At 43.7% G+C, this 13862-nt stretch overlaps 1 protein-coding gene across 2 annotated transcripts in view; it reads left to right on the forward strand.

The window, feature by feature from the left end:
• LOC122938018 (WW domain-containing adapter protein with coiled-coil) overlaps positions 1 to 13862 on the forward strand; it is a 56842-nt gene that overhangs the window by 12512 nt on the left and 30468 nt on the right. For both annotated transcript variants that reach the window (XM_044293274.1, XM_044293275.1), the window contains exons 4-6: positions 3729 to 3823; positions 5382 to 5497; positions 8401 to 8495. In XM_044293274.1, coding sequence (XP_044149209.1) covers positions 3729 to 3823; positions 5382 to 5497; positions 8401 to 8495 — 306 coding nt within the window. The remainder of the gene's footprint in view (positions 1 to 3728; positions 3824 to 5381; positions 5498 to 8400; positions 8496 to 13862) is intronic.

Genomic DNA, 13862 nt, shown 5'->3' on the forward strand with positions numbered 1-13862 from the left:
ACACCATGTGTTCTGAGGATAGGGGCAAGGATTAGGATAGGGCTTGCTGGTAAATAGCCTAGAAGTAATGGAATAGAAGTCATGACCAGGATAGTACAGGCAGACAGGCCCCAAAGCTCGAGGAGACCTGCTGGATGCAGGAGCCGCACATCCTGATTCTAGTTTCAGACTTTTCTCACGTGTGTTTGTCCCTCTCAGTATTACATGCTGGATGTGAAGTCTGTGTGTCCAGGATGCTGCAGTCTTCACTAGCTCACAGGTATAAGCACAGTTTTATTCCTTGACTGATTTCCCTCTCCCTAGTTCATGAGGTCTCAATTTCCTTGTGCTGTTTGTGAAGGCAGTGGTGCTCACAGTAGCTCTATGGCCTTCTCACAGTTTCCCCCTAGGCCAGTGACATGATATTCATTGGTCACATGGCCTAGGTGCAGCTAAGCCCCATAGAGGGGCTGAGTGCAATCACAAGCACAGTTGCTATACAATGTATGGCGCTGTGCTTGGTGAGCTGAGAGAAGGCCGCGGTGCTCACAGGAGCACCGGTGCCTTGTCAAACAGCTGATCAGTGGGGGTCACAGGTTGTCAGACCCCCCACTGATCAGCTACGGATGACCTATTCTGAGGATAGGTCATCAGTATAGAAGTCTTGGAAAACCTTTTTAAACTGTGAGGGGAGGGATTTGATAACCCAATTCCCCTAGTTTTCTGGCATATAAAATTCATAAATATTTGTACTTTTCTTGTCACTAAAAGTATTAGGAAGTGCTGGGTGGGGGGATTATCAGACAGATTTATCAATGACTTGTGCCAGAAATGGGCATAAATTATGGCTAAATCTATGTAGGCTTTGCTTTTCTGTCGCACAAAAGATGAACCAAAGCTTGCACCATGTATATTAGGAGGAGCATGCCTGGTGCTTCTTGGATTATGACTGGAGTTTAAAAAATCTCCCCCCATTGTTTTCATGTTTATAGCTGTAGCCCTTATTGCTTGGTGGCTAGATAGAAATCCTCTTTGGGTTCACACAGCAAAGCGGACTGTTTTCTTCTTCCAAACACATGATCAAGCAGCCTGACTACAAATTGATATGTTTGATGATTAAAATGGAATTAAAATATTTATTTTCCACCTTTCTGTGGGTGGGCAGCAGCTCACATGAAACAATCCAAGTATCTGCATCTCCAGGAAGCATTGCTATTGGCTCTTAACTTCACTGCATAGAAAACCTCCCTCATGTATAGCCTCGGTAAAGCATATGTAATGCCTTCACAGTCTAGAGAGAGATATAGCTATATATTTCCATGAGTTTAGAGATCCTTGTGACGGCCCTGAGTGAAGGAAGGGAGCAGGGAAGATTTTTGCCATGTTGATCCACCACTGAATGCAAGAGAAGGTGGACAAATGAATAAGCAGCAGGGGGCGCTACCAGAGAGGAAATGTATAGTAATAGTTATCATGGATTAACCCCTTTAAAGGGGTTTTCCAAAATTTTAATACTGATGACCTATCCTCTGGTATCGGTTTGCATTGCCCCGGGGTCAATATGCTGTCTGCAAAAAAAATGTGAATAAGGGTTAATGCACATGACTGGATACCGGCCGTGTGCGTTCTGTATTTTACGGGACATCTGGCCCGTAATAGAACAGTCCTATCCTTGTCCGTAATGCAGACAAGAATAGGACATGTTCTGTATTTTTGCAGGTGGAACGGAATGGACAAACGTTATGCGGACAGCACACGGAGTGCTGTCCGCATTTTTACAGACTCGTTGAAGTGAATTTGTCCGAGCCGCAAAAAATGCGGATTGGATGCAGGCAAAAAATACACTTGTGTGCATGAGCCCAAACACACGGATGAAAAATGGTCGTGTGCCTGAGGCTTTGCATAGACTTCTTGAGCACTTTTAATTGATCTTAAGTATTGCCGAATATGTTGGTGCTATATAAAGATCATCATTATTATTAGGGATGAACAAATCCACTTCGGATGAAACATCCGAAGACGATTCGCATAAAACGTAATTTCAATACTGTATGGAGCAGGAGCTCCGTACAGTATTACAATGTATGAGTCGAAGTTATTGCTTCGCGAAGTCCCAAAGTTTGCTTCGGTTCCAACAGTATTATAACAAAGTATTATGCGAATCGACTGGATGTTTCATCCGAAGTCGATTCGCTCATCCCTAATTATTATAATCTTGGCAGCGCATTCTATTGCATCTAAGGCTTTAGACTACAGCTGTAGCTCAGTAGTTAAACTCAATTAAGTGATACAGAAAGACTACATGTAGCCACAGCCTTAGCTGTTCTGTGAGAGTTTATTTGTGCCTGGCTTTACACTTTCTTGAATTACAGGCCAGAGTAAGGCTGCTAAGGCTACTTTCACACTAGCGTTGTTTAAATCCGGCGTTCAATTCCAACACCGGTACTGGTCGCCGGATCCGGAAAAACGTGTGAAAACGGATTACATTTGAATCCTGATCACAATAAAAAATTACTTTGGAAAAAACGGATCCGCCATTTATGGACTTTAACTTTTTTTTTTTTTTTCTCACATTTTTCGGGTTTAACATGCAAAAGCCGGATCTGGTTTGATTGAACACACAGCACCAGATCTGGTGTTAATGCAAGTCAATGGGAAAAAAACCGGATCCGGCGTTCAGTCAGTGTTCCGAATTTTTGGCTGGAGGTAAAAATACAACATGCTACGGTTTTCTGAAAAGCCTGATCAGTCAAAAAGACTGAACTGAAGACATCCTGATGCATCCTGAACGAATTACTCTCCATTCAGAATGCATGGGGATAAAACTGATCAGTTCTTTTCTGGATTTGAGCCCCTAGGACGGAACTCGGCGCCGGAAAAGAAAAACGCTAGTGTGAAAGTGCCCCAAGATGGGTTTTAGTTGAGTGTAGGACACTGATGTGAAACCAAAGCTTGGAGGAAGCACACCACGCTGAGGTAATCTCAGTATTCCTGTTAGGAATTTGTAGAAATGTGGCATGCTTCATAATCTGGAATTTATTCTCTAGTAGGAGTTACCTGGAATCCTTCAATCTAATCCCACTTTATAAGAAGTGCACAGAGTAGCTTTTCACCCCAGTCTAGGCTAGCTTTTGCTCTGACAGATTTTTAACTCCCTTAAGGCTCTTTCACATGAGCATGTCACTTGCGGGAATCGCACTCTGACAGATGAATCATATGGTCTGGACTACAGAAAAGCAGGGCATTATCATGATTGATACTGCTGAGTGCCTCTGTGTGACCTTTCTGTAACAGAATCACACTGACAGCTTTATGTCAGTACATGCTCGTGTAAAAGAGCCCTTAGGGTTGATTCACATGGAAATTTTTTGAGGAGGTTTTAAGGCAGATTTGGCTGGATACACTTATGGCTTTGGCTGAAACAAAAAACCCCGTGAACCTGCCCTCTGGTTTAAGAGGGCCTTCAGCTAGAAGAGCATTTTTCACTGCTATTTTGGATGGTGATCTCGGAGGTTTCACGGCACAGTGCATACTGGTGTTATATATTTAAGCCCTGCTTCGTACAAAAGGAAATTTTTCAGGATTGTGCGAAATTTTGGGACGTTCTCTGCAAATTCGGGAGTGAAACTGAAAACTATGATGTTGGTCTTTCAGAATAAATAAGTGACTCGTATTTGGGTTATCATTTACTGTGATTTCAAATAGCTGCATGTACTGTACTTTATTAATGGGGTTTCCTTCGTTTTCAGGGACCAGTTTTTCTCCACAAGAAAATTCACATAACCACAGTGCTCTTCATAGCTCAAATTCACATTCTTCTACTCCAAGCAAGGCGAGTGATTCTGTAAGTTATAACGCACCAACACAGACCTCTTAAATAGCACCTTATTCTGTTTGTTTTAGGAATACAGTATACTTGATATTTTGTTTTAAATTAAGTTTTTATAACATTTTGAAAGAATTTTTGGTTATTTTTACTATCGCTATCTATACTTTCATTATAATTATGTTCTTACAAAAAAGAAACCAAAACTAAAATCCAGCAGTTTTTCCACTAGGCCTGATAGGCACCGCTTTTTGTCATTATCACATGCAGGATTACAATGAGCTGTAGTGGCTTAATACACCCAAACATAGTGTGTTGGGTCTAGATCTGTTACTCTGTCTTCCATCATGATGAATCTGGGATACAGACATGACGTGCCTTTATGAACACTTACGCTGCGTTCACACCGGAACGCGCTGTAAAACGCTCAACAGGCAAGAACCAATGATTACCTATGCGAATGGTTCTCACCTGAGCCTTTTACAGCGCGTACGATCGTGCTGTAAAACGCCCGACGCCCCAAGAAGTACAGGAGCTTGTTCCGGAGCCGCGATTGTAAACGCTCATACAATCGCGCATAAAGAGCCCTCCATCCCGAACGCTCAGGTCTGAGCCCAGCCTAAGTGTTATTCCGTGTAGAGATATTTGACCCATGACCTCAAAAAGCCTGATGTGGTTACCACATAAGACATGATTAATGCCACAAGGGACTTCAAGAATCTAGATTTTAGAAACTTAAATTGTGCTCCTGAGAAGGTTTTTCTTTTTTCTTTTTTTATTTGTTCTAACTTTTATTTTGGGGGGTGGTTTTTATAGTACAAGAATTGCCAGGGGAAAACAAAAAAAAAAGGTTCCGCATGGAATGAATTAGAGATGAGCGAATTGATTAGTCTCTAACCAGCCTGGTCAATCTACTGCCTGCACCACTGACAGCTCAAATTCAGTTTCAGGAGCAGCTGCTGCGCACGTGTCACAACTCAGAACTGTAGTGCCGCGTGTGCAGTAGCTGATCCTAAAGCCCAATTTGATCTTCGTGTTAGCGACGCAGGCATGAGATTGGCCGGGCAAGATGGCACATGTGTTGTGTCATCACTACAGCAGGTATTAGGGAACGGTAAGGGACTTTAAAATGTCTCAGAATGTCCATGTCCCATGCTGAGCTATTTTAAAGATTAATTCTGGATAAAGTTGTGTAATGAAAAAAAAATTGTCACTGAATTAGTATACAGTGTCAAACGTAGCATGTGAAAGGTGGCACTGGCAGCATGCCTTTCAGATTGCTGTGGTTGATAGGCAGGGTCTGTATGCCATGCCAAAGTGTTTTTAATAACTGTAGACCAGGCATGGCCAACATGGGGCTCTCCAGCTGTTTGTAAAACTACAACTCCCGCAATGCCCTGCTGATAGCTGTTGGCAGTCTGGGTATGATAGGCGTTGTAGTTTTGCAACAGCTGGAGAGCCTCAGGTTGGCCATCCCTGCTTTAGACCGTCGTCCATCTTGCTTTGTTATGAGAATGTGGTGGGAAGACAGAGCGTCTCACCTGTAGCTGGCATTGACTCTCTTTGTGCTTTGTAGACATATGATCCTGCAGATGACTGGTCTGAACATATCAGCTCTTCTGGTAAGAAGTACTATTACAATTGCCGAACAGAAGTGTCTCAGTGGGAGAAGCCAAAAGAGTGGCTGGAGAGGTAAATGTGCGAGCGGTCTCCATTTCTGAATGTTGCTTTGTCTTCTGCGGTTCAGCTGTTCAGCTGCAGATGTCTTAAATGCCACTTAGCAAAAAAGGCGATTTATAAGGTGAGCGAGCGTTCCTAGCAAAAGGGATTTCTCCCCATGTCTGCATTTTTATTTTTTTTTTATTTTTTTTTTCGGTTTATGTGAAGGGGTTGCTTTAAATTTTACAGCAAGTGGTGCAAATTATCCAGAGAAAACTGATCACTGTGCTACGCTGTCTCCATAAATCGCGTATCTCGCTTTGCTGTGGGCAATCGATTCACTGCTATGGCACAACGTAGTGCAGTCCGCTTGGCTGTTTCTGGATCTCTGCCCAAGCCTGGCCTTTGCTTAGGAGGGTTTACAACAATGGACATCATTTGCCCACAGGATAAGTCGGCGATGGCTAACCTTAGGCACTCCAGCTGTGGTGAAACTACAACTCCCAGCATGCTTCATTTATTTCTATGGGGTTCTGGGAACAGCCAAGCAAGTGTACATCTTAGGAGTCGTAGTCTTACCACAGCTGGAGTGCCGAAGGTTAGCCGTCACAGGAATAAGTGATAGTCGTTGGGAGCTACACTGGTGGTACCCTCAGATTTCTCAGAGTGAAGATCACCTATTCCTGTGAAGGCTAACCTCCGCCACTCCAGCTGTGGTAAGACTACGACTCCCAAGATGTACACTAGCTTGGCGGTTCTCAGAACTCCTTAAAAATTATTAAAGCATGCTGGGAGTTGTAGTTTCACCACAGATGGAGTGCCGAAGATTAGCCATCACTACAGGTCCCCAGTGAAGAGAGGTTTGGATGGAGAGCAACACTTTATGGGACTGACCGATAGCCCCCAAACTGCATCTAACTGTCATGTCCTGTGAAGGAATGTAAGGTCCTCCTGTTCTAACTGAGGGGGCCCCTGTCTTGTGGATGTGATAAATGTCGATTCTGGGAAACCCCCTTCTAATGTGACAGTTTGTTAGACGCGTATAGCTTTCTATCCTATAATGCAGTATATGACCTGTATTTCAAACATCTTGTCTATTGCTTATTTTTTGGCTGCCTTCAGTTGCCACGTCTCACTAGTCATTACCGATGAGGCCCGGATAGAAGCAGTAATAGAAAAATACACTTTGATTCTTGCTATTTATTTATGCAGCATTTTCCTTGTGGTCTTTAGAGCAATCATTATAAAATCATGTGAAAGTATACAGCCCTGTGACTGCTTTTCTTCCAGTAACTTAGGCTAATTTCACACTAGCGTTAAAATCTTCCTGCATGTTGTTTTTTTTTTTGTTTTGGGAGGGGATGTCAGTACTTGACTAGTTCCTCTGCTGGAACAGCTTGCCAGAAGATTTTAATGCTGGGGTGAAACTAACTTCACACCGCAGCTTTACTGATGTTTATTAGAAGTTAGGTCTGTTGATGAATATTCATTAGGGTCCTGCCCTTGTCCAGCCCCTTTTTTGCATAAAGGAATCAGCAGCTGATTGACCATCGGAGTCAGTGTAAAGTGTTTGAAATCACCTGATCAGAACCCTCTCTGCAGCTCATTCACAACTAAGTAAAATTAATTTAAAAATGGCACAGATGCAGTATAAAAAAACAAATGTCACTTAACCAAACTTCCACAAGTGATGAACGAACACTGAATAAACCTATACAATAGATGAATGATTTATATTCTGCTCTTCAAGTTCCCTGGAGGCGGAGCTTCACTGTGAAGTGCTCTCTATTGAGTTGCTTCTCAGCCCCGCCCCTCTGCTCTGAGTGACAGCTGCTGAATCCAACCAGAAGTCAACTGCAGCTGTCAGATAAAGGAAAGGCTGGGAAGTAGCAGAGAGGACTTCACTGTGAAGCAGTGCACATGTAGGATCAGACCCTGGCAGAATAAAAGCCCATGTTCACACTACTCCTGATAGTTAACGCTCTGTAGAAGAAATGTTTGTCCTGCTCTCCCCAGCCCCAACTTAGCACTGTGAACAGTTCAGCGTGGTCAAAACTGCTGAATAATGTGCCCCAGAGTGGCCCTCAGTAGTAATAATGACCCCATGAGTAATAATATCCCCATGAAGACTAGAGTCATTCTACACAGCAAAGCTGGAAAGTGTGCAGAAGTGGTCAATTAGTGTAATCCAATCTGTGCATGTGTCTGCTGTGAATATTGGAAATCCTCAGGATTATTTTTTTGATGGTTATTTTTTAAATGAAAGTTGTTTTCTGCTGATCATATTTTGAGTAGTGCCTGCAGCCTGCCTCCTGAAAAAGATTCATATTTCCCTGCTCCGCGCTGCCTCTGGCCTCTCCATCTTCCGGGGCCAGCACTGTTTACATCCGGCCTGATCACATGTGTCCACAAGCAGCATGTCGCCTCTGAAGACAGTTATTGGCTGCAGCAGTGTATGTGACCATGCCCATAGCCCACTGGATGCCTAAGTTACTGGAAAATGGAGAGATCGGGGGCAGCGATCAGGGCCAGAGTGGCCGGGAGCAGATAAGTAGGAGTCTTCTTTTTTTCAGTAGGCAGGCTCGGGGCGTTACGTAAAATATAGAATTAGAATTGGAAACATTTGTTTAGAAAATTGGTTATTATTGTTTTCAAGGTGATAGAAAATGTTTTCAGTGCTATGCTCACCTCGCAGATCTCCTGCCGCAGACTGGTACCCCTCTACTTCCTGGTCCAGAGTAATTGGCTGCAGTGGTGACATGACCCTGTGTAGGGCTTCATCCCTGGACCATGAAGCAGAGAGCGGTGAACTGCACTCTTTAAAAGTGGTTTTCAAAAAAATTATTCTTAAGCCAGAAACTGCTTTAAGAAGTTATCTTCTGGTGAAACAGCCCCTTTTAATTATCTGTTTATTTTTGTCCTATTCTGTCGCATAGAGAGCAGCGCCAAAAGGATTCAACCAAAGTGGCAATTAATAGTTTCCCCAAAGACAGAGACTATAGAAGAGAAGCCATGCAAGCCACAGCTACAGGTGAGTTTTATCTGCCACGAAGCAGGATCCTTTGTAGTATATGGTTTTGATAACATTTTTGAGATATATATATATATATATATATATATATATATATATATATATATATAATTTTTTTTTTTTTTTTTTTTTTTCTTTAATTTCCTGTTGAGTAGAGAAACTTATACATGAATGTATTTTCTGATATAGGGATTTTCCTATAAAGGGGTTATTGTAAAGAATATACATTAACACATTGAGCAGATGGCAGTTTCTTAATCTTGTGCAGGGCTTTGGGGAATTTTCAGATCCCCGATGGTTGCCTTGCGGCCACGTTTAACCCTTCAGTGTGCTGCAGACTACCGTAAACAGTCAAAAAGTATCTCCTGATAGATCTGCAAGGCAGTTTTGGCAATAGGAGGCTAGTCAAGTGATGTTTTGCGGTATGTGCTCCCAGCAGTATTGTGTAGTAATACAGAACGGACAGTCCAGCTCTCCTGCTCAGTAATGCACGGAGGTGTGGAGGAATAACACGAGAACAAAGTGCAGCAGAGACAGAAACCAGTATTCATAGACATGGAAACCTTTGTCACATCTGAAACAGGAGCAGGACAAAGTGTCTGGAATATCAGGAAGGCTGTCTGAGGAACGTTCTCCTATGACACTAGTAGCCCCTCAGTCCCTTGTACCACCAGTGAGGAATTGAGGGTTAATGAACCCTATGGGGCAATGATTGTAGGAGAAAGCTCCTCAGTAGGTAGAGTTTCTAGATATTCCAGTGAAAAACCTGCATCCCTTAGGCCCCTTTCACACAAGCTAGTTTTCTGTACGGGTGCAATGCGTGAATTGAACGTATTGCACCCACACTGAATCCTGACCCATTCATTTCTATGGGTCTGTGTACATGAGTGTTGATTTTCACACATCACTATGTTACATGAAAATTGCAGCATGTTCTATATTCTGCATTTTTCACGCATCTCTGGTCCCATTGGGCTTCCGTGAAAAACGCGTTGCTTCTGGAAGCAGTCCGGATGCAAAGCGTTTTTCACTGATGTTGTGTAGGAGATTGTTTGTTTGTTTGTTTGTTTGTTTTTTATTCTTCTGTTTTTTTATTTTCCCACACGTGGAAAAAATGCATCTAAAAGTGATTGCACCCACATGGAAGAAACTGGACGCAATCGCAGACAAACTTGACTGCACTTGCGTGCATAATCTTCAGTTTTTTTTCCCTGAACAGATCCAGACACAATCTGTATTGTTCGTGTGAAAGGGGCCTAATGGTTATGAAGAAAAAAACCTGATTTAATGTTAAGGTGGTGTTTTCATACTGATTCTTTGTGACGTTATATATTATCGCTCTAAGGATTCTCTTTTCTTTTGTTCGCATAATCTGGTGTTATTTTCTAGTTCTATTCTACACCTGTGATTGGCTTTATTGGCCTTCTACAGCTGTGTGTTCATATCTTGTACATGGCATTGTCTTCAGTAAGGATCAGTTTGTATAGATCCGAAACGCATAGACGCAGTGTTTGCCCAATTCCTGTTTTTTGAGACTCGACAATAAAGGTCTTCGTTTGGATGCTGGATTTTTTTTCTCTGCTGCACCCATCAGTAATGTACAGAAGTTTTAGCCTAGTCTACACTGCAACTTTTTGAAGCCTCTCGGATTAATTTTCAAGGGTTTTTTCTGGGAGTTCAAGATTTATGGCCTATCCTCAGAATTTGTCATTAAAGGAGTCGTGTCATTTAAGCAAATGACGTTTGTCATGTAGAGAAAGGGCACTTACTAATGTATTGTGATCGTCCATATTGCCTCAGTTGCTGGCTGGATTCATTTTTCCATCACATTATACACTGCTCGTTTCCATGGTTACCACCAGCAGAAGTGAAGTGATGCTTGCACACTATAGGAAAAAGTGCTGGACTATGCGCATTCTCATGGTCCCGGCCCCCAGAGAGGTTGCTGCTTTTTCCTATAGTGTGCAAGCATGACCACCACTGATGGCTTGCAGGTCATAACCATGGAGAAGAGCAGTGTGTAAAGCGTTGAAAAAAAAATGAAGCAAGGCTTGGCCTGTGCACCGAAGCGACGTTGCCTCTTCAAACAGCTGATTGGCGAGGTTGCCGGGAGTTGGACTTCCCACCGTTCAGAGATTGACCTATTCTGAGGATCACGAAAAATGTCTTTCACTTTTGAGTGACAACTGCAGTCCCAAGATTGAATACAACCTGGTGGATTCCTTTGGACTGCAGATGGGGCTTGATCGGCAGCACTGTAAAAAGTCGCAGCTGAGCCGTAGCCTTATTGTGCAATAGAATTTGTCTGCATTTCAGGTCAGTACTAAATGCAGCCTTCAGGTTCACTTTCACAGGCAGTTTTAAAGGGAACCTGTCATCAACTTTATGCTGATCTCACTGAGGGCAGCATAAAGTAGTGACAGAAATGCTGATGTCAGCGGTGTGTCACTCATCAGCTAAAAGTAAGTGGTTGCCGAGAACCAGCATCATAATCATTGCAGCCCAGGCCTTGAAAAGAGTCAAATCTACCTGAGAAGAGTCATGGTTATCCATAATCTCCTGCTCTCCTGTCCATCTAGAGGGAAGGGGAGAAAACTAGGTAGAAGCCGGTCAGTCATCAGCAGGAAGATATGAAGAACCAGGACTCTTCTCAGGTGGCCGGGACTCTTTTCCAGGCCCAGTCTGCAATGATTGTGATGTTGGTTCTCGGCAACCACTTATCAACTCACCTGCCTCTACTTTATTCTGCCGTTAGTATGGGCAGCACAAAGTTGATGACTGGTTCCCTTTTTAATTATTAGGGTTGGTTCACACGTGCCATTTTGTATAGTTTCATTTATTCTTTAACCATAAGCTATTTTGATTGTATTTTACAAGAAAGTGTGAAATAATCCTGGTGCGTAAACTCCAGCCTTATTTATAGCAGTGCTGTGACGTAAAGGCATGCCACTATCCCTTTGATTTGTTAGGGGAGCTGCCTCTGATTATGCAGAAGTTTCAGAAGCGATTCACTGGTTCTCCCTGCGCAGTGGTGCGCCCGGGAAGTGAAATCACCTCTGTGGCATCTGGATTCTAAGGATTAGTGAGGGTCACAGAAGCTGGGCCTCCACCCAATATCTTGGCATGGGATAAGAATGAAGGCACAGTACTTTTTTTTTTCTCTGATTCAGTGTTGCACCCGTCCACCTACTGCACATGAAAATGCAGCAGAGCCGATTTAGCGCTGCATTGTATTCCCCTGCACAGAGGGCGGCTGCTGTGCAGAGTAACTGAAATGGGTTCTGCCCCTTCGTTCATGGTAACGAGAGGGGTGTCCGTGAACTCCCACCTTTCATGAAGTGTGGATAGTTCCCCACAATATGGCATCACTTGTTAATGGGTTGTGTGAAAAAGAAAATGGTGAAAGACATGGCAAAATATTAAAATAATCAAAACTTGTACTCTCCGTTTTTCCACACCGGGCTTTGTTTTTTGACTACGATGGTGACATGCTAATACTGCATGTGACCTCTGCACCCGATCACTGGCTTCAGTGGTATACAATGCAAGACCAGATGTGTGATCCTAGTTGCCTCTGTAGCCATGCTGTCATGTTTTTGGGTGCAGAGGCGCGGTGCTGGAGCCGAGGGGGCTCTGAATGGTGAGTGTTGTTTATTTTTCTATCTTACCATGCCTTTTACAAGTTAAGCAATCGCTTTAAGATGGCAATACCCCATTAAAGGGGAATGTATCTTTTCTGATATTAGCAAAAGAACCTTCACTCCCTTGTCTACTGGGGCAAAACCTTACCACTGGTTGGATGCTTGGATAATTGTTAGACACAGGTAGCGGTTGATTGTGCGGCTGACGTAGGAATTACTGTGAAACCAGATGTTAATGATAACTGGCTGTTTTCTGTGTCGTGATCGCTTTCATTTGGGATTACTGATGTTACTGCTTGGCAAATATTACTGAGAAGGCTCAGCCATTCTGTAATACTCCTAATATCTAACTTTGCTCCTTTTCAGAGCAGGATCACATTGTCTAAGTTGTGAGAGCAAAGGTGCATTATGGAATTGCTGAATATCCTCTTCCCTAGTCTATAAGCCTGGATTGTCTGACGCTTACCTCTGACTATTGGGCGGTGTTCAGTTTCTGTACTGTTTGCTTATGTAATTGGCGGTTTCAGTAACTCCTGCTGAATCGTTCTGTAAGTTGTCATAGCCTGGGCACCATTGTAATGGTTACAACAACCATGTGTTGTCCTTGTTTTCAGACATTTAGGTGGCCGGCTATCAGTAAGTTGTAGCGCTCCTCCCATTTGTCTGTTTTAGTTGAATGGCAGGCTGCGCCTCAGGGCTCACACAGGGCTAGCCGTAACCGTTTTTGTGGTCCGCAAATTGTGGCTCCACAAAAGACGTATACCAACCATGTGCGTTCCCCATTTTGCAGAACAGAATTTCCTTTTTTTCCATAGAAGTCCTATCCTTGTCCGTAAAACGGACAAGACTAGGACATGGTCTGTTGTGTTGCAGGGCCGTGGAATTGACATTCCTGTGTGCTGTCTGCATCTTTTGTGGCCCGGTTGAATTGAATGGGTCCACATCCGACCCACAAAAGGGCAGATCGAATGCGGACAGGAAACACTGTTGTGTGCATGAGCCCTGACAAAGTGTTTGTTAGCTGGAGGGGACCATTGCATTCTTCACATGTACTTGTGCTAGAAATAATTTTATTTGGTCATTAAAGGGAACCTGTCACATCCAAAACACATTTTAAACCGACATTGCCTTACAGTAGCCCCCAGTGTGTTCCTAATCATGTTTTTCATTCCTCCACTGGTTGTTGTTTACTTAAAAAATACACAGTTTTAATCTGTGTTTTCGCTATCCTCAGTCGGCTTGAAGTCAAGGCGGCAGCTGCCTCTTTGCTTCAAGTCAAGCTAAGCCCGTCCCTTACCCGTCCTCCCTTCACTGTGATTGACATCCTGCTGTGAGGCTGGGATTGTGCAAGTCTTGCGCATGCGCGGTGCGCTCCTTGTCACTGAGCGATCCCGGCTCCTGCACTCAGCCGGTCGCTTTCCTCTCTAGCCAGCTGAGTACGGGAGATGGGATCACACAGTGACAAGGAGCGCGAGACTTTTATGATCCCAGCCTCGCAGCAGGATGTCAATCACAGTGAAGGGAGGACGGGTAAGGGGCGGGCTTAGCTCGACTTGAAGCAAAGAGGCCGCTGCCCCCTTGACTTCAAGCTGGGGGGGGGGGGCTTGGGTGGGGCGGTGCACTGCGCCACCTATGTTTTTAATACTGGGGTGGGGGCGCACTGCGCCACCAATTATTAATACTGGGGAGCTTGGGGGGGGCGCACTGCGCCACCAATGAAGAGAAA

Source organism: Bufo gargarizans, chromosome 5 (assembly GCF_014858855.1).
Source record: "Bufo gargarizans isolate SCDJY-AF-19 chromosome 5, ASM1485885v1, whole genome shotgun sequence".
NCBI lineage: Eukaryota > Metazoa > Chordata > Amphibia > Anura > Bufonidae > Bufo > Bufo gargarizans.